This window comes from Choloepus didactylus, chromosome X (assembly GCF_015220235.1).
Source record: "Choloepus didactylus isolate mChoDid1 chromosome X, mChoDid1.pri, whole genome shotgun sequence".
Lineage (NCBI taxonomy): Eukaryota > Metazoa > Chordata > Mammalia > Pilosa > Megalonychidae > Choloepus > Choloepus didactylus.
Window position 1 is genome coordinate 12,935,556 of NC_051334.1, and position 20,615 is coordinate 12,956,170.

Genomic DNA, 20,615 nt, shown 5'->3' on the forward strand with positions numbered 1-20,615 from the left:
AGTTGTAACAAAATTACCACATTAATGCAAAATCTTAATAATAGGGAAAACTGCATGTGTGAGGGGGGTATAGGGAACTCTGTACCTTCTGTATGGTTTTTCTGCAAACCTACAAAGGTGCTAATAAAAAAAAAATCAAAGGAAAAAAAAGGATTTCTGGGGTTTCTTACCAAGCAAATGGGCAGGGAGACAACCAGTCGGACTGATATGGGAAGGGTAGAAGTCCGTCAATTTTGTTCTCACGTAGGCATGCAGATGTTCATATAGAGGTTTAATCTGAAAAGCCCAAGAAGAAAGTTTAAGACCAAGAGTAGCAAACTCCAGTTTCCAATCCCAAATCCCCAACACTAGAACTAGGGGTTTCTTTAGACAATTAGAATTCCCCTAAAGCATGAGGAAACTTCTTCTCTTCTCGAACATTCTGGAGAGTTTCAAAGATTCCTCCTTCCCAGATACTGATGATGACTAGATTCACTGCATCAAACAATAAACGCGCCCAGAGGAAAACAAGGTCACCAAACAAAAGCAGGTGCAAAAATGTTCATTTAAAGATGCTGCCTACTTCCCTTTTAAAAATCGAGGTATAATTCACATACTATAAAATTTACTCATTTTTAAGTGTACAGTTCCATGAGTTTTATACTCATACAGTTGTGTAACCATCACCACTATCAATTTTAGAATACTTTCATCACCCCAGAAAGTTTCCTTGGGCCCATTTACAGTCAATTTCACTTCTATTCCTCAGTCTGAGGAGATCACTGAACTGATTTCTGTCTCTATAGTTTTGCCTATTCTGGAACTTCATATAAATGGAAACATACAATATGTGATTTTTTATGTCTGGCTTCTTTCACTTAGCATCATGCTTCTGAGGTTCATCCATGTTGTTGCATATCAGTAGTTCATTTCTTTTTATTACTGAATAGTATTCCATGGTATGGATATACCAGAGTTTGTTTATCCTTTCACTAGTTGGACAACTGGGTTTTTAACCCCAGATTTTAGCTGTTATGGATAATGCTTCTATGAACATTTGTGTATATGTCTCTGTGAGGTTATATGTTTTCATTCTCTCTTGTAGGTAAGTACCTAGGAGTGGAATATGGTAAGTGTGTGTTTAACTTTCTAAGAAACTACCAAACTGAGGACCATTTTACATTTCTACCAGCAGTGTATGCGGGTTCCAGTTCCTCCACATGCTCAACAACATTTGGTATCGTCAGTCTTTTTGACCACAGTCATTCTGGTGGATGTGTAATGACAATTCTCATTGTGATTTTAATTTGCATTTCCCTAATAATTTTTCACTTGCTTATTTGCCATTTATATAATTTCTCTGATGATATACTTACTCAAATGTTTTGCTCATTTCTTTTATTTTTTGGATTGTTTGTCCTATGTACATTTATAATAGCTCTTCCCAACCATGCTGTAACAGAATAGCTTCACATTAGAAGCTTGAAGGGACAGGGGCAAAGGGGAGGCATAGAGGTCAAAATGAAGGAAGAAGGAGACACTGGATAGTGCCCAATGGACACTTGTGTTCCTAGAACTCTCCCTTCCCCAGGAAGGCTTCCTTAGTCAAAAGGCTAAGGAAATAATAGTATCCACTATCCTGAGGAAGGAAGCAAAGCCTATGGTTCTTCTAACAAAGGAAGACAGTGCCAGCCTCAGGTAGCTCATGAAGACCATTCCTTTTTATAATCTAAAAGACAATTCCTTCTTATAATCTTTTTATTGCTAATTGCTGGTCAGTGGCTGAAAAGGGTAGGAAAACAGAGATAGAAAAATAATTTAAAAAGAAGGTAATCATCTATAAGAGCTGTCCTATTCTCTAAAATCCCTGCAAGCTCTAACATTCCATGACTTTAGGAGGCCAGGGAATGGCTGACCAGTGCGCTAAGAACAAGTTGGGATCCCTTTGGTCATTTTCCTTTTTTCCCATGCACTGCCCTACATCTGTCTCTGTGTACAGTTGCTTGGTTACCTCTTCAAAGGTATGTTCCACATCTTTAATCAACTGGCTACGGTTATATGCGTAGCCATTTTCCCCCTCTGTTTCATAATCTCCTCTCCAATAATCCCCATAGTCTTCATAATCTGTTGAAAAAAAAGGAGAAAGAGGAGAACATAAGGGAAAGAAAGAGAGAATGTACAATATTCATAAATTAGCCTTGCTGGGAGGTTAAAAAAATCCAAAGGTTTATCACATTTTTATTGCCCTTCTAAACATCAATTTAGAGGAAGGTAAATATATAATAAAACTAGCTGATGTCTGTTAAGCACTTGCTCTGTGCCAAGATTTTAAATGCACTATATCATTTAACAAGCACGAACCCCCTGCAAGATTGTCATTACTGTAAACCCCGCTGAGCAGATTGACAGCCTGTGCTTAGAGCAGTTAAATCACTTGTCCAAGTCCACATGGCTTGTAAGAGTGGATCGTCATCCATACGACTGGTGGTCTTATAAAGAGAGGAAATCTAGATGCAGTCAGTCAGGAGAAAGCCACGGAAAAAGCCGGAAGTCAGCGGAAATGAGAGGAGACACAAAGAGAGTGAGAGATTGCCACATGACAGGGGATTGCCAGAATGCTACAGACCCTGGGAGAAAGCCAGCCTTGCCCAATACCCTGATGTTGCACTTCTAGCCTCAAAACTGGGAGCCAATAAACTCCTGTTGTTGAGGGAAAACAAGTTTGTGGTATTTGTCAGAGTAGCATTGTAAACTAAGACACCACTCTTTCCCCAGACACCCTCAGGAACTCTCGAGGGCCTGAGACATTCCTAGCTAACTGATTCATTTTAGACTTCAAGGAGAATTTCACTCCTGAGCTCTTTAAAATGGAAAAGGCCAATGCACCTTTTCACTTTCTCCAATGGTTTCTTTTTGAAAGTTGTTCAGCAGATGATCCTTAATTTAGGGATACCCCTGATGTCAAAAGGCAGGTTTGGGCAAGCATATGAAATAGTGCAAGACCTCTGCAGACCAGCAAACTTACTGTTTGCTCTTGCCATCTCGTTTTTCAGGACCACATACTCTTCATATAACAGTCTTAGCTGCTTGCCGACCTCAGACCTCCAGCCTTCCCAAGCCCAGAGCCTCTCGTCATAGTCTCTGCTATTTTCCATGATGTCATCCAAACCTGTTATCGTAAAGGACCCAAAGGGAAATAAACATGCATTTGTAAAAAATTTTATTTGTAAGCAAATATATAAACTTAAAAAGCTAAAAGTAAGGCTGGCAGACATCAAGATGATAAAGTTATTTTTAAAAATCTCATGATTTGTTAATTTTCTCACCCTTATGGTTCCAAAATATGCCTGTAGAGAAAATAAACTGCTTGAAATAATTTAATTATGAACTTAATTAAATTATTTGAATTGTGACAAAATTTACAATGAGGTTTTATTAGAAGTTAAAGAGCATCTATGTGCTGAAGCCCACACATTTGGAACCTTATGGCATTTGGAGTATACATCTGAAAGGCATAATGTCACCACCTAACGTCAGCCTCACTGGTAGAACTTGGAAGAAAAAAGTAAATTTCATAATCACTACTCAAAATGAATAGCCTACCTGGTTCAAGAAAGAAACACTCCTTTGGATTACTTGCATTACACACTTTTCCAGTACTATAGATGCTGCTCATTGCATTTAGAATTATGTTCAACTGCAAATTAAAGATAATAGACAATGTTAAGAGAAAATATGCTAAAAAGAATGCTAATTTATAGATGTCCTTTTGGCCATATGATTTTTTTTATGCCTCAAAATACAGAAGTTGATACCTATCTTCTTTGCCAAGGATCTTCCTATATGTAGGGAAGGAATATCTCAGTTAAGTTTCCTCATTGTCAGCTAGCACAGAGCCTTATAAGCACATAATGAATAGATGTGGAGTGATTGAAATAAACAGATCTACCAAAGCCTTAAGAACATTTCTTGATTATGGGGAAGCGCATTTGTTATTTCATTCAGCATTCTTTGAGCATATATTTATTGAGCCTCTACTATGTCTTACGCTCTGACAATTCTGAAATAAACCAGTCACCAGCCATCAAGGACCCCACAGTCTATTGGGGTAGCTGTGAAATCAACTACATAACAGAGTGGCAAGTGCTATGATTGTCACCAAGAGGAAGTGATGTGGCAATATGGGGGTGGGGATGGGGATCAATAACCTGGAGATTCAGGACTGGCTTCAAGAGGAGAGGACATTTGAGCTGTGTCTTGCAAGATAAGTAGGAATTGGTCAGGTAGAGAAGGGAGGTGGAGGGCAGAGCCTAAAAGGTGAAAAGAGGTTGGGAAACGCAAGGCATTTTCAGGGGTAGTGAAATGTGTAATGGAACTGGAGTGGTGGCGTTGATCGGAGGAGGTGAAAGACAAGAGAACAGAGAGGTAAGCAGGGATTTTCTATGCCATACTATAGAGTTTAAACTTTACCCTGGAAGTACTGGAGAGTGAAGGTAATAGATTAAAGCAGGGCTACTTGAGGCCTTCTTCCCTCCCTTCCTTCCTTCCTTCCTTCATTTCCTCCTTCTTTCCTTCCTATCTCCCTCCCTCCTCCCTGCCTCCCTTCCTCCCTTCCTTCCTCCCTCCTCTCTTCCTTTAGTTCCAATTCATCACAGATCAATGCTTGGTTAAGTTCATCAATCGCATGCTTAGATATCAAATAGTTTTTAAAAGTCTCCACACATTTATTCTCTCAATTCCTGTACTTAATTAGAATTATCTGGGGATCTTTTAAAAATGCAATGCCTAGGTCCCACCTAGACTAGACTGTCTATATTCTGTGCAATAGACAAGGTTTCTTATGACGTACTTGTGAAAAAACCAGAGAACCATGGAATGGATAAGGTAAAGTGGGTTAATAGCTAGCTGCATAATTGGACCCAAAGAATGAAGAATAATAAATATCAACTTGTAGGAAGATACAATCCATATGGCTTTATCTTTGTCCCTATCATGCATTTTTATTTTTTATAGACACACATGAGAACATGCAGAGTCCCAGAGGACAAAAACCTGAGAAAGAAGACTTTGATGTTAAACGGCCAAATATTGTAGATAAAAATATTTCAATAGGCTAGGTCAGGGGTCTGCAAACTACAGTCTGTCTACCAAATCCTGTCCGTTGTCTGTTTTTGTAAATAACGTTTTACTGGAACACAGTCACACCCATTTATTTACTATCTGCCCCTTTAAAGAAAAAGTTAGCCGACTCCTGGTTAAAGGGATGGGGTGAACTTAAAGAGATGCTCCTTTGACAAGGCTTTCTTGAATATGGACAAACTGACTCCATAAGAACAGAATTTTTAAAAGGTATCATTTTAGAGCAACATTGATGGAAGAAATTTGAAGACTTCATTGACAGTGAGGTTGACATAACTGACCATGGAATTTGGCTGTCAAAATAACAAAAACAGAAACAAAAACAAAATCTAATTTGGTCCTATGCTGTCTTCATGGATGTAGAGCACAGGGTGCAGAAGGACATATTCCTGTTCATCTCTGTGCAGGCCTGAACCAATCTGTGTTTGATTCAAGGATGCTGACAAAATGAAGGCAGAGCAACCAGGACTTACGAGAGGACTTGAAACCATTCTATAGGGGAAAAATTGGCAGAGTAATGGACGTTTAGCTTAGAGGAGAAAAGACTCAAAGAGTTAAAAAAAACAGAACAAGACAAAACAAAACAAAACCAAAAAATGCTGCTTTCATTTATTTAAAGATTATCATGGGAAAGAACAATGTGGCTCCAGAAGGTGGAAACCAAGTGGAAATAAATGACTTTATGCTCAACAGAGAGACTATCTTTCCATCAATTAGAGAGAGCCACACATGGAACTGTCTTGGGAAGGAGTGAATCACCCATCACTGAAGTGGCTTGAGCTGACACTTTAGCCACTTGTTAAGAAAGTTTTAGAGGAGAGTCAAAAATCAAAGGGGGAACAGATTAGACTGCACACAGGGTTTCTCAAGCTTGGCACTATCGACATTTGAGATCAGATAATTTTTTGTGGTAGGGGGTTGTCCTGTGTATTGTAGATAGTTTAGCATCATCCCATCCCATTATGTACTTATAGCATTACCCTAGTCGTGACAACCAAAAATGTCTCTAGACATCTTCAGTCTGCCTGGTCCTCAAGAAGGTGGCCTCTGCATAGGGTCCATACATGCCAGATTACCTGCAACAATCCCATTTCAACTCTGTGCTCTAGCATAATTATTAATAGCATCTTCTTTCACTCTCAAAAGGGCTCCAGTTTGGATGATAAATTATATGGCTACTCAACATAGGTACAGAACTCTTTCTAAGGTCAGCATTACTCCCTATGCAGATAAAGGAAGCTACCCTGGGTCATATTACTGTTTAATATTTCCCAAATATTTCAACTCTTGGGATTAGTGCTAAAATGTTCACAAACATACTCGTTTGTTCTTGTCTGCTGATAGCACTGATGACCCACTCTGCTGAAGGGCCTGCAACTGAAGCTTGACTGTGTTGTTTGAAATTTCTTGTAGTGGAAAAGTTTTGGCAATCTTGGATTGTTCTTCATAAAAGGCAGACCATCTGGCCCCAGCTTCATTCTGTAACAACAAAAATAAAATTGAAGTCAGAATGTAGTGGCTTGAACAGATAGAACACAAGATATAGTCCAAAGAACATCTGGTAGAACATCTAGTATTTTCTGCGTGGTTCAGGCTTCTCCCTTTCTGAAGGTCAGGGCTTAGGTTAAGGGTGACCAGGCCACTCTTGGTCACTCTCTTTGTGGCCCAGTGCCTAGTCCTTCCCCCAGAGTCCTGTCCCCAGAACTGGAAGTGAATTCTCACAGCTGAGTCACTCTGGGGACCTGGAATTTAGGGTCTTGGTGCTGCGATGTGTTGAATTGGCCAAGGATGCAAGGATGGATGTTCTAAAGAGAGAACCCAGTAAAGCTCTGAGTGGCCTTACTGGGAGTACAGCCCCTCATGATGATGGGAACCATGAGAAATGATACCAGTTCACAATAAGCTCCAAGGTGCCATGACTTAGCCTGGAGATCCTAATCTTATATTATGATCCCAAAAGAAGTTTGCCTGGAATATGGCCATTTGGCAATCATGGTGATTTTCTACCAGCAAAGGAAACTGACAAGTAGGTGATGATAACAGGATTCAGTTGCCTCTGTCTTGAACATCAATAGGCAAGTAGACGTCTTCAGACTTCTTTAGCATGGTCATCCCTCAATGCATAAACTCATTTCCATTTATAAAAGACTAAAATGAGTAACTACTTTGTATATTGTACTGCTCTAAATCATATAAAAGAGGTAGCATATGAGGCTCCATTCCTGGAGTTGGACACCCCTGACTAGCTGTGTGAGCTAGTAACTGAGCCAGTTATCCTATCTGTAAAATGTGAGTAATTATAGGACCTACCTCAAAGCATTGTTGTAAGGATAAGATTAACAAATAACAAAATGCTTTCTATAGTGCCTGACACATTGTAAACATTCAATAAATGTTAACTATTTTTATGTACACAGAAAAAATCCTTGCCCTTAAGGTGCTTACAATTTTATCAGATGGATCAGATATGCATCAAGAATGTTTCATTAATGATACATAATAGCATATGATAATGTGTAAAATATGAGTGGGTCAATCAGTTTCTGTTCTAGGAAGGGAGAGACTTATGCAGGTGACCAGATTTGGCCAAGCCTTCGTGGAAGGGACGGAATTGAAGACAGACCTTAAAAGATGAATAGGAATTGGATGGGAGTAGAGTACTTTGCAAAATAATTTACCTCATTTGACCTTTTCAACAATCCCATGAGACAGAAAATCACACTATTTCCATTTTATCATAGGTGCAGAAGGAGCTGTAGAAATGAATCCATAATGGAGCTGACAATCAACCCCCAGCACATGGATCCCGTGGTGGACAGACTCTAAGGTGGCCTCCGCAATCCCTGCCCCCAGTGGCTAAGCCCTTGTGTGTGGGTGACACCTGTGACTCACTTCTAGCCAGGAGGTTATGGCAAAGGTGACAGGATGTACATGATTACATTAAATAAGATTGTAATGTTCATCTTGCTAGGAGACCCTCTCTCCTTTGCTGGCTTTGAAGAAGCAAGCTTCCATGTTGTGAGCAGCCCTATAGAGGAGGGCCACATAGCCAGGAACAGAGGGCAATATCCTGAAAGAAACTAAGGATCTCAGTCCAGCAGCATACAAGCATCTGAAAGCCACCAACAACCACCTTCTCTCGAAAGTGCATCCTTCCCCAGTAGAGCCTCAGATGAGACTGCAGCCCTGACCGGCACCTGGATTGCAGTCAGCCTTATCAGACACTTAAGCTGAATATCGAGCTAAGCAGTGCCTGGACTCTTGGCCCACAGAAACCAAGAGATGATAAATGTGTGTTGTTTTGTGCAGCTAAGCTTGTGGTAAATTTTTACACAGCAATAGATAACTAGTACAGATCTCAAAGGCAGAACTCTAGGCATAAGTGCATGTTCCAGGCCAAGGAGTTTTACTTTTGTCCTGTGGGTACCAGGGAGTCATGAGGGGTTCCCCATAGGGGTGTAATATGATGGAAATGGTGTGTGGAAGTGACAGCAATGGACCAGACAAGAGATAAAGAGAATAGTGGCAGCACAAATGGAAAAGGATGTTCTTCATAATTGAGCACTTCCAACCTTTCAGAAATTACTTCTCAATTACTCTTCGCAACAACCTTGGGAGGTAGTTGTTATGGTTTCCATTTCACAAATGAGGAAAATGAGGCACGAGCAGGTAGGAAACATTCCTTGGGTCACATAGCTAGTAACTGGAAAACTGAGGACATCAATCCAAGGGTGTTTACCTCCAAAGCTAATGCTCTTAACCATTGTCCTGCAGATTGTACTCAACCCATTCCAGTCTTCTCCCGAATATGCATGAGCAGGAAGGAGTGAGCTATGGAAAGAGGAGTTTGCTCTGTAGCACAGACCTGCCTATGCAACTCACCACTCACCTCTCAAGTCCTAACCTTCTTCACCCAAACCAGGATGATTTACTGTCAAGCAAAATTTCTGGTAAAACTTTAAGTCCAAATTATAAGAATAATCTTATTCTCAATATACTGTGGTAACAGCTCACAATTCCCCCAAAGTCCTCAGTCTTAGAACATTTTAAAATATACTGCATGTGGGAACTTCAAATGAGGACATCTGATTTGATTTATTTATCACTCCCATCCTCCAAGTGTTATACCTTATATCACCAAAAAATTACTTTATGTTGCCTTGCATTTTGGCCCCTAAGGATATACTGTTCCTTTCCAAGATATTCTTTTTAATGTTATCTACAATTTATTCTGTATCCTCACCCCAGGGCTCCCAAAACTAAATAAAACAGATGGCTTAGAAGTGATGCAGAGAGTCAAAGGCAATTCATACATACCAAGTAGATAATTTAGATGGTGGTCGATAGCTCTATATAATTTTTGAACCTGAATTATGGATAAAATGAATACGTATACCACAGTTTACACAGCTCCAGGGCTCCAAAGGAACCCTTACAGGCAAAATAGATGGCATCCCACACTGCATCTGGGCAAAGGCAGGACAGCAGCAACTAAAACACAAAAGATTCTGCAGCAATAGACAGGGGGTTTGAAGGCGAGACACACACTGTTCGGGACAACCACCGGGAATTAAAGCATTCTCTGGCCCCCTACCTATAACTGTAGTGGATACCATATTCCCATTCTGCAAGAGATCCTTTGTAATTTCAAGGACCAAAAATATAAAATCCTAAATTATATTTTGAAACATTCAAAAAATACCCTGCTGTTTTTTGGCCTTAAGCACCCACATAAATTAATTATAATGATTTCATTATGTTTTTAAATGTATTCATCCAAGCTTTGCATTAAACCGTCAGTCTGGTGGTCTCCACCTCAACTGTGATCATTTTATTTAAGCAGCTACAATGCTCTGTGATAAACTGTTTGAGATTTAAAGTAGTGACATTTCATTCTCTTCTTTTCTGTAGCTCACCATCCCCTGACCCAGGCTATACTTTCAGCAACATCTAAACCACTTCTTTCCCTGGAGGTATGAGAGTTCTCTGAAGACAGAAGATGAAACACTAGATGGGATCTTTCATCCAGCTAGTCCCTTGGGGTCCACCAAACTCCCAGGGAACCTGCCACCCTCAGGTCCCATATGTTGGCCCAATTTCCAGATAGAGCTCTCAAAGTCATATCAGGTTCAAAGACAAAAGCTGCCTTGGTTACTTTTCAAATATGTTCAGATCCTTGCATATTTTTAAAAAGCACATTCTTCTAGTCAATACGGTAGGTAATCTAAGTTACAAGGATATGAATTCCATCCTTTCCCCTTGGGATTCAAAAATTATTTTTCTTTATTTTAGATGGAAGGGGGGAATGTGACTTACAAACAATTTTTTTCTGAATTATCACTTATGGGAAAAATTAAGTACTCACCTCTGACACTGGGCCCTGCCAGTAGGTACATGTTTGAGGTATTTCGTAACAAAAACATAAGATAGCATGAATAGGAAGAGGCGGGGCAAGATGGCGGACTGATGAGCTGTGTGTTTTAGTTACTCCTCCAGGAAAGTAGGTAAAAAGCCAGGAACTGCGTGGACTGGACACCACAGAGCACTCTGACTTTGAGCATAATTCATAAAACACTCATGAAAACGTGGAACGGCTGAGATCAGCGAAATCTGTAAGTTTTTGTGGCCAGGGGACCCGCACCCCTCCCTGCCAGGCTCAGTCCCGTGGGAGGAGGGGCTGTCAGCTCCGGGAAGGAGAAGGGAGAAATAGAGTGGCAGCCCTTATCGGAAACTCATTCTACCGATCCAAACTCCAACCATAGATAGACTGCGACCAGACACCAGAGAATCTGAGAGCAGCCAGCCCAGCAGAGAGGAGAAAGGCATAGAAAAAAAAAAACAGCATGAAAAATTCCAAAATAAAAGCAGAGGATTTTTGGAGTTCTAGTGAACATAGAAAGCGGAAGGGCAGAGCTCAGGCCCTGAGGCTCATATGCAAATAAATCCCAAAGAAAAGCTGATCTCTCTGCCCTGTGGACCTTTCCTTAATGGTCCTAATTGCTTTGTCTCTTAGCATTTCAATAACCCATTAGATCTGTGAGGAGGGCCCTTTTTTTTTTTTTTAATCCTTTTTTCTTTTTCTAAAACAATTACTCTAAGAAGCCCAATACAGAAAGCTTCAAAGACTTGCAATTTGGGCAGGTAAAGACAAGAGCAGAACTAAGAGAGCTCTGAGACAAAAGGCAATAATCCAGTGGCTGAGAAAATTCACTAAACACCACAACTTCCCAAGAAAAGGGGGGTGTCCGCTCACAGCCATCATCCTGGTGGACAGGAAACACTCCTGCCCATCGCCAGCCCCATAGCCCAGAGCTGCCCCAGACAACCCAGTGTGACGGAAGTGCTTCAAATAACAGGCACACACCACAAAACTGGGCGTGGACATTAGCCTTCCCTGCAACCTCAGCTGATAGTCCCAGAGTTGGGAAGGTGGAGCAGTGTGAATTAACAAAGCCCCATTCAGCCATCATTTCAGCAGACTGGGAGCCTCCCTACACAGCCCAGCAGCCCAGAACCGCCCTGGGGGGACGGCACTCACCTGTGACATAGCACAGTCATCCCTCAACAGAGGACCAGGGGGTGCACGGCCTGGAAGAGGGACCCACTCGCAAGTCTCAGGAGCCATACGCCAATACCAAGGACTTGTGGGTCAGTGGCAGAGACAAACTGTGGCAGGACTGAACTGAAGGATTAGATTATTGCAGCAGCTTTAAAACTCCAGGATCACCAGGGAGATTTGATTGTTAGAGCCACCCCCACTCCCTGACTGCCCAGAAACACGCCCCATATACAGGGTGGGCAACACCAACTACACATGCAAGCTTGGTACACCAATTGGACCCCACAAGACTCACTCCCCCACTCACCACAAAGGCAAAGCAGGGGAGAACTGGCTTGTGGAGAACAGGTGGCTCGTGGACGCCACCTGCTGGTTAGTTAGAGAAAGTGTACTCCATGAAGCTGCAGATCTGATAAACTAGAGATAAGGACTTCAATTGGTCTACAAATCCTAAAAGAACCCTATCAAGTTCAGCAAATGCCAAGAGGCCAAAAACAACAGAAAATTATAAAGCATATGAAAAAACCAGACGATATGGATAGCCCAAGCCCAAGCACCCAAATCAAAAGATCAGAAGAGACACAACACCTAGAGCAGCTACTCAAAGAACTAAAGATGAACAATGAGACCATAGTACGGGATACAAAGGATATCAAGAAGACCCTAGAAGAGCATAAAGAAGACATTGCAAGACTAAATAAAAAAATAGATGATCTTATGGAAATTAAAGAAACTGTTGACCAAATTAAAAAGATTCTGGACACTCATAGTACAAGACTAGAGGAAGTTGAACAACGAATCAGTGACCTGGAAGATGACAGAATGGAAAATGAAAGCATAAAAGAAAGAATGGGGAAAAAAATTGAAAAAAACGAAACGGACCTCAGGGATATGATAGATAATATAAAACGTCCTAATATAAGACTCATTGGTGTTCCAGAAGGGGAAGAAAAGGGTGAAGGTCTAGGAAGAGTATTCAAAGAAATTGTTGGGGAAAACTTCCCAAATCTTCTAAACAACATAAATACACAAATCATAAATGCTCAGCAAACTCCAAATAGAATAAATCCAAATAAACCCACTCCAAGACATATTCTGATCACACTGTCAAACACGGAAGAGAAGGAGCAAGTTCTGAAAGCAGCAAGAGAAAAGCAATTCACCACATACAAAGGAAACAGCATAAGACTAAGTAGTGACTACTCAGCAGCCACCATGGAGGCAAGAAGGCAGTGGCACGATATATTTAAAATTCTGAGTGAGAAAAATTTCCAACCAAGAATACTTTATCCAGCAAAGCTCTCCTTCAAATTTGAGGGAGAGCTTAAATTTTTCACAGACAAACAAATGCTGAGTGAATTTGCTAACAAGAGACCTGCCCTACTGGTGATACTAAAGGGAGCCCTACAGACAGAGAAACAAAGAAAGGACAGAGAGACTTGGAGAAAGGTTCAGTACTAAAGAGATTCAGTATGGGTACAATAAAGGATATTAATAGAGAGAGGGGAAAAATAGATATGACAAACATAAACCAAAGGATAAGATGGCTGATTCAAGAAATGCCTTCACGGTTATAACGTTGAATGTAAATGGATTAAACTCCCCAATTAAAAGATATAGATTCGCAGAATGGATCAAAAAAAATGAACCATCAATATGTTGCATACAAGAGACTCATCTTAGACACAGGGACACAAAGAAATTGAAAGTGAAAGGATGGAAAAAAATATTTCATGCAAGCTACAGCCAAAAGAAAGCAGGTGTAGCAATACTAATCTCAGATAAAGTAGACTTTAAATGCAGGGATGTTTTGAGAGACAAAGAAGGCCACTACATACTAATAAAAGGGGCAATTCAACAAGAAGAAATAACAATCATAAATGTCTATGCACCCAATCAAGGTGCCACAAAATACATGAGAGAAACACTGGCAAAACTAAAGGAAGCAATTGATGTTTCCACAATAATTGTGGGAGACTTCAACACATCACTCTCTCCTATAGATAGATCAACCAGACAGAAGACCAATAAGGAAATTGAAAACCTAAACAATCTGATAAATGAATTGGCTTTAACAGACATATATAGAACATTACATCCCAAATCACCAGGATACACATACTTTTCTAGTGCTCACGGAACTTTCTCCAGAATAGATCATATGCTGGGACATAAAACAAACCTCAGTAAATTTAAAAAGATTGAAATTATTCAAAGCACATTCTCTGACCACAATGGAATACAATTAGAAGTCAATAACCATCAGAGACTTAGAAAATTCACAAATACCTGGAGGTTAAACAACACACTCCTAAACAATCAGTGGGTTAAAGAAGAAATGGCAAGAGAAATTGCTAAATATATAGAGACGAATGAAAATGAGGACACAACATACCAAAACCTATGGGATGCAGCAAAAGCAGTACTGAGGGGGAAATTTAAAGCACTAAACGCATATATTAAAAAAGGAAGAAAGAGCCAAAATCAAAGAACTAATGGATCAACTGAAGAAGCTAGAAAATGAACAGCAAACCAATCCTAAACCAAGTAGAAGAAAAGAAATAACAAGGATTAAAGCAGAAATAAATGACATAAAGAACAAAAAAAACAAGAGAGGATAAATATTACCCAAAGTTGGTTCTTTGAGAAGATCAACAAGATTGACAAGCCCCTAGCTAGACTGACAAAATCAAAAACAGAGAAGACCCATATAAACAAAATAATGAATGAAAAAGGTGACATAACTGCGGATCCTGAAGAAATTAAAAAAATTATAAGTGGATACTATGAACAACTGTATGGCAACAAACTGGATAATGTAGAGGAAATGGACAATTTCCTCGAAACATATGAACAACCTAGACTGACCACAGAAGAAATAGAAGACCTCAATCAACCCATCACAAGCAAAGAGATCCAATCAGTCATCAAAAATCTTCCCACAAATAAATGCCCAGGGCCAGATGGCTTCACAGGGGAATTCTACCAAACTTTCCAGAAAGAACTGACACCAATCTTACTCAAACTCTTTCAAAACATTGAAGAAAATGGAACACTACCTAACTCATTTTATGAAGCTAACATCAATCTAATACCAAAACCAGGCGAAGATGCTACAAAAAAGGAAAACTACTGGCCAATCTCCCTAATGGATGTAGATGCAAAAATCCTCAACAAAATACTTGCAAATCGAATCCAAAGACACATTAAAAAAATCATACACCATGACCAAGTGGGGTTCATTCCAGGCATGCATGGATGGTTCAACATAAGAAAATCAATCAATGTATTACAACACATTAAAAATTCGAAAGGGAAAAATCAAATGAGCATCTCAATAGATGCTGAAAAAGCATTTGACAAAATCCAACATCCGTTTTTGATAAAAACACTTCAAAAGGTAGGAATTGAAGGAAGCTTCCTCAATATGATAAAGAGCATATATGAAAAAGCCACAGCCAGCATAGTACTCAATGGTGAGAGACTGAAAGCCTTCCCTCTAAGATCAGGAACAAGACAAGGATGCCCGCTGTCACCACTGTTATTCAACATTGTGCTGGAAGTGCTAGCCAGGGCAGTCCGGCCAGACAAAGAAATAAAAGGCATCCAAATTGGAAAAGAAGAAGTAAAATTGTCATTGTTTGCAGATGATATGATCTTATAACTGGAAAACCCCGAGAAATCAACGATACAGCTACTAGAGCTAATAAACAAATTTAGCAAAGTAGCGGGATACAAGATTAATGCACATAAGTCAGTAATGTTTCTATATGCTATGAATGAACAAACTGAAGAGACACTCAAGAAATAGATACCATTTTCAATAGCAACTAAAAAAATCAACTACCTAGGAATAAACTTAACCAAAGATGTAAAAGACCTATACAAAGAAAACTACGTAACTCTACTAAAAGAAATAGAAGGGGACCTTAAAAGATGGAAAAATATTCCATGTTCATGGATAGGAAGGCTAAATGTCATTAAGATGTCAATTCTACCCAAACTCATCTACAGATTCAATGCAATCCCAATCAAAATTCCAACAACCTACTTTGCAGACTTGGAAAGCTAGCTATCAAATTTATTTGGAAAGGGAAGATGCCTCGAATTGCTAAAGACACTCTAAAAAAGAAAAACGAAGTGGGAGGACTTACACTGCCTGACTTTGAAGCTTATTATAAAGCCACAGTAGTCAAAACAGCATGGTACTGGCACAAAGATAGACATATAGATCAATGGAATCAAATTGAGAATTCGGAGATAGACCCCCAGATCTATGGCCGACTGATCTTTGATAAGGCCCCCAAAGTCACTGAACTGAGTCATAATGGTCTTTTCAACAAATGGGGCTGGGAGAGTTGGATATCCATATCCAAAAGAATGAAAGAGGACCCCTACCTCACCCCCTACACAAAAATTAACTCAAAATGGATCAAAGATCTCAATATAAAAGAAAGTACCATAAAACTCCTAGAAGATAATGTAGGAAAACATCTTCAAGACCTTGTAGTAGGCGGCCACTTCCTAGACTTTACACCCAAAGCACAAGCAACAAAAGAAAAAATAGATAAATGGGAACTCCACAAGCTTAGAAGTTTCTGCACCTCAAAGGAATTTCTCAAAAAGGTAAAAAATTTTTGGAAACCATGTATCTGACAAAAGACTGATATCTTGCATTTATAAAGAAATCCTACAACTCAATGACAATAGTACAGACAGCCCAATTATAAAATGGGCAAAAGATATGAATAGACAGTTCTCTGAAGAGGAAATACAAATGGCCAAGAAACACATGAAAAAATGTTCAGCTTCACTAGCTATTAGAGAGATGCAAATTAAGACCACAATGAGATACCATCTAACACCAATTAGAGTGGCTGCCATTAAACAAACAGGAAACTACAAATGCTGGAGGGGATGTGGAGAAATTGGAACTCTTATTCATTGTTGGTGGGACTGTATAATGGTTCAGCCACTCTGGAAGTCAGTCTGGCAGCTCCTTAGAAAACTAGATATAGAGTTACCATTCGATCCAGTGATTGCACTTCTCGGTATATACCCGGAAGATCGGAAAGCAGTGACACGAACAGATATCTGCACGCCAATGTTCATAGCAGCATTATTCACAATTGCCAAGAGATGGAAACAACCCAAATGTCCTTCAACAGATGAGTGGATAAATAAAATGTGGTATATACACACGATGGAATACTACGCGGCAGTAAGAAGGAACGATCTCGTGAAACATGACAACATGGATGAACCTTGAAGACATAATGCTGAGCGAAATAAGCCAGGCACAAAAAGAGAAATATTATATGCTACCACTAATGTGAACTTTGAAAAATGTAAAACAAATGGTTTATAATGTAGAATGTAGGGGAACTAGCAATAGAGAGCAATTAAGGAAAGGGGAACAATAATCCAAGAAGAACAGATAAGCTATTTAACGTTCCGGGGATGCCCAGGAATGACTATGGTCTGTTAATTTCTGATGGATATAGTAGGAACAAGTTCACAGAAATATTGCTATATTAGGTAACTTTCTTGGGGTAAAGTAGGAACAGGTTGGAAGAAAGCAGTTATCTTAGGTTAGTTGTCTTTTTCTTACTCCCTTGTTATGGTCTCTTTGAAATGTTCTTTTATTGTATGTTTTTTTTTGTTTGTTTTTGTTTGTTTTTTAATTTTTTTTTCATACAGTTGATTAAAAAAAGAAAAAAAGTTAAAAGAAAAAAGAAAAACAGGGAAAAAAATATGTAGTGCCCCCTTGAGGAGCCTGTGGAGAATGCAGGGGTATTGGCCTACCCCACCTTGATGGTTGCTAACATGACCACAGACATAGGGCACTGGTGGTTTGATGGGTTGAGCCCTCTACCATAGGTTTTACCCTTGGGAAGACGGTTGCTGCAAAGGAGAGGCTAGGCCTCCCTATAATTGTGCCTAAGAGCCTCCTCCCGAATGCCTCTTCGTTGCTCAGATGTGGCCCTCTCTCTCTAGCTAAGCCAACTTAAACGGTGAAATCACTGCCCTCCCCCCTACGTGGGATCAGACACCCAGGGGAGTGAATCTCCCTGGCAACGTGGAATATGACTCCCGGGGAGGAATGTAGACCTGGCATCGTGGGACGGAGAACATCTTCCTGACCAAAAGGGGGATGTGAAAGGAAATGAAATAAGCTTCAGTGGCAGAGAGATTCCAATAGGCGCCGAGAGGTCACTCTGGTGGGCACTCTTACGCACAATTTAGACAACCCTTTTTAGGTTCTAAAGAATTGGGGTAGCTGGTGGTGGATACCTGAAACTATCAAACTACAACCCAGAACCCATGAATCTCGAAGACAGTTGTATAAAAATGTAGCTTATGAGGGGTGACAATGGGATTGGGAAAGCCATAAGGACCACACTCCACTTTGTCTAGTTTATGGATGGATGAGTAGAAAAATAGGGGAAGGAAACAAACAAACAAACAGACAAAGGTACCCAGTGTTCTTTTTTACTTCAATTGCTCTTTTTCACTTTAATTATTATTCTTGTTATTTTTGTGTGTGTGCTAATGAAGGTGTCAGGGATTGATTTAGGTGATGAATGTACAACTATGTAATGGTACTGTGAACAATCGAATGTACGATTTGTTTTGTATGACTGCGTGGTATGTGAATATATCTCAATAAAATGAAGATTAAAAAAAGATAGTATGAATAATATAAGAAATATAAAAACCCCACTTAGACTTAATAAATGCTGACATCTCACAATATTTGATTCACAGTTTTTTCTTTTCTAAGAAATAAAATAAAACCCCTCTGTGTTTTTCACTCATTATTATATTTTATGTTTTTAATGTATATATGATTTTTTCTTTTTAACTGCTATATAACATTTAAATGTATGACCAAGTCCAAGTTTATTTAAGAATTTTTCATCTATGAATATTTAGTGTGTTTCCTGTTTCAGGTATTACATATTTTTTAACCATACACATCCTTGTATTAGGTTGAAACATGCAAAATTGCTAATATGATAATATATAATTTTGCCCTGAAAATACAGAAATTTCATAGGATTCAACTCAAGTAAAAGTTCCTTGAGCACATATCTGAAGCTCTCCAGGTGGGGAATTCCTAAAAGTGGAATTGATGGGTTGACGTTGCTGCCTGCCCATTTCAACTTTAATGGATATTGTTAAATGTTGGTAAATCTGATTTTATCTCATTACTGGTATCCTGCTATTATTATAATGGTATCCCCCTGATTATTAATGAGGTTAAACACACATAAATTTGAGCTTATATAATTATAACTATATATATGGAGAGAGTGAGAAAGAGATGAAGAGACATATATGGAGACACACACACACATCCATTCAAATCTCCTATATTAATTTGCTGCTCATATCTTTTGCTGATTTTTCTAGTGGATTTTTGTCTTTTTCTTATCACTTAGTAAATTTCTTTTTATAATCCTTTGTTATTTACATGCATTACAAATGTTTTAACCGGGTCTGTTTCTTGTCTTTTCATTGTGCTTATGATGTCTTTTTGATGCATAGAAATTTGTTTTTAAATTTAATGCAATTGATTTGATCAGTATTTTCCTTTACAGCTTTATCCTTTTGTACTTTATTTAATAAACCATTCCTAACCAAAAATCATTAAGATAGGTACCTAAAGTTTTGCTTTTCCTATTTAATCACTAATGTACATTAAATTTATTTTGTCTATAATATGAAGTAGGGGTGCTTTCAGCTTTGGGTTATAAAAGGGTCCTGTAGATTTTTAAATTTGCTTCTTTTTCCAGAGCTCTAGGGACCTGAACCAGTTTTTATGTTAATTTCTTGGCTCAATATTCTTGCACTATGAAAGTAGTGTGCATTCAGTCTCCACACCTATTAAATAATTCACAAGTGAAAAATGAATCTGATCAAGCCTCTAGATCAGAAGTGTGCCCACCACCTATTTTTGTAAATAAAGTTTTACTGGAACACAATCACAACCATTTATGTATTGTCTATGGCTGCTTTTGAGTTACAACTGCAGTGCTGAGTATTCCAGCAAAACCTAAAATAGTTACTATCTGGACCTTTCCCAAAAATGTTGGCTGACCTCTGCCCTAGATTTATACATTTACAGGAAACACAGGGGACAAAAGAGCACGTTAAACAATATTATGGGGAAACAGTCAACAAATCCAGAAAGTGGGAAATTCTATAAGACCAACAACCCAATTTTTCCACAAATAAACTGCAAAAACAACAAAATATGAGTGGGGAGGACTTAAGCAACACCCATCAAAACGATTGGAAGCAGAGGACCTTATTAGATACATCTGAATATTGACTACATATTTGATGACACTGAGGAATTAATGCTAATTTTTCAACAATATAGTTATTAAGATTGTTCAAAAAATTCTTGTCTTTGAGAACTACAAGTGAAATATTTGCACATAAAAATAGAGAGTCTTGGATTTACTTCATAATAATCCAAGGAAGGTGGGGGTGGGTAGAAAAAATAAACCACCATGGGTCTGCTCCAAACCAAAGGATTTGGCCAAAATTAAATTAATGTTCTTTTATGCAGTTATCTGGCATGCACCAGTTCCTGCCCACCAGACTGCCCTCCCTGTCACATAGTGAGGGACAGAGTCACATGGACTTCAATGGGATGGCACTGCAAAGTGACATGACACTGGACATTACTATAGGGAAGGTGAAAAACTGGGGCCATCAATGCAATTTATCACACTTCTTTACCCACAGTGGATCTATAATCCAAATATTTGCTTAAATACTCCTAAAATTTACTTATAGTTTCAACATCTCACATTTTTAGCTTAAATAATGGCCCAGTTTTATCAGTTTTACCACCTGTATTGCAAATGGCACTTCCTTCTATTTATGCTAAATTATCTCTTTTGGGCTTTCAGAGACACTTTTC

The 20,615-nt window shown here is 39.1% G+C and overlaps 1 protein-coding gene across 2 annotated transcripts in view; it reads right to left on the reverse strand.

The window, feature by feature from the left end:
- The window catches only part of ACE2 (angiotensin I converting enzyme 2), a 62,351-nt gene that overhangs the window by 37,146 nt on the left and 4,590 nt on the right, over positions 1-20,615 (reverse strand). The window contains exons 3-7 of one of the 2 annotated variants that reach the window (XM_037822651.1): positions 6,439-6,597; positions 3,583-3,676; positions 3,005-3,148; positions 1,991-2,103; positions 171-276 (exon numbers count right to left, since the gene is read on the reverse strand). In XM_037822651.1, coding sequence (XP_037678579.1) covers positions 171-276; positions 1,991-2,103; positions 3,005-3,148; positions 3,583-3,676; positions 6,439-6,597 — 616 coding nt within the window. Of the gene's footprint in view, positions 1-170; positions 848-1,990; positions 2,104-3,004; positions 3,149-3,582; positions 3,677-6,438; positions 6,598-20,615 lie in introns of those variants that run through there. The other variant, XM_037822653.1, reaches the window with a different exon arrangement.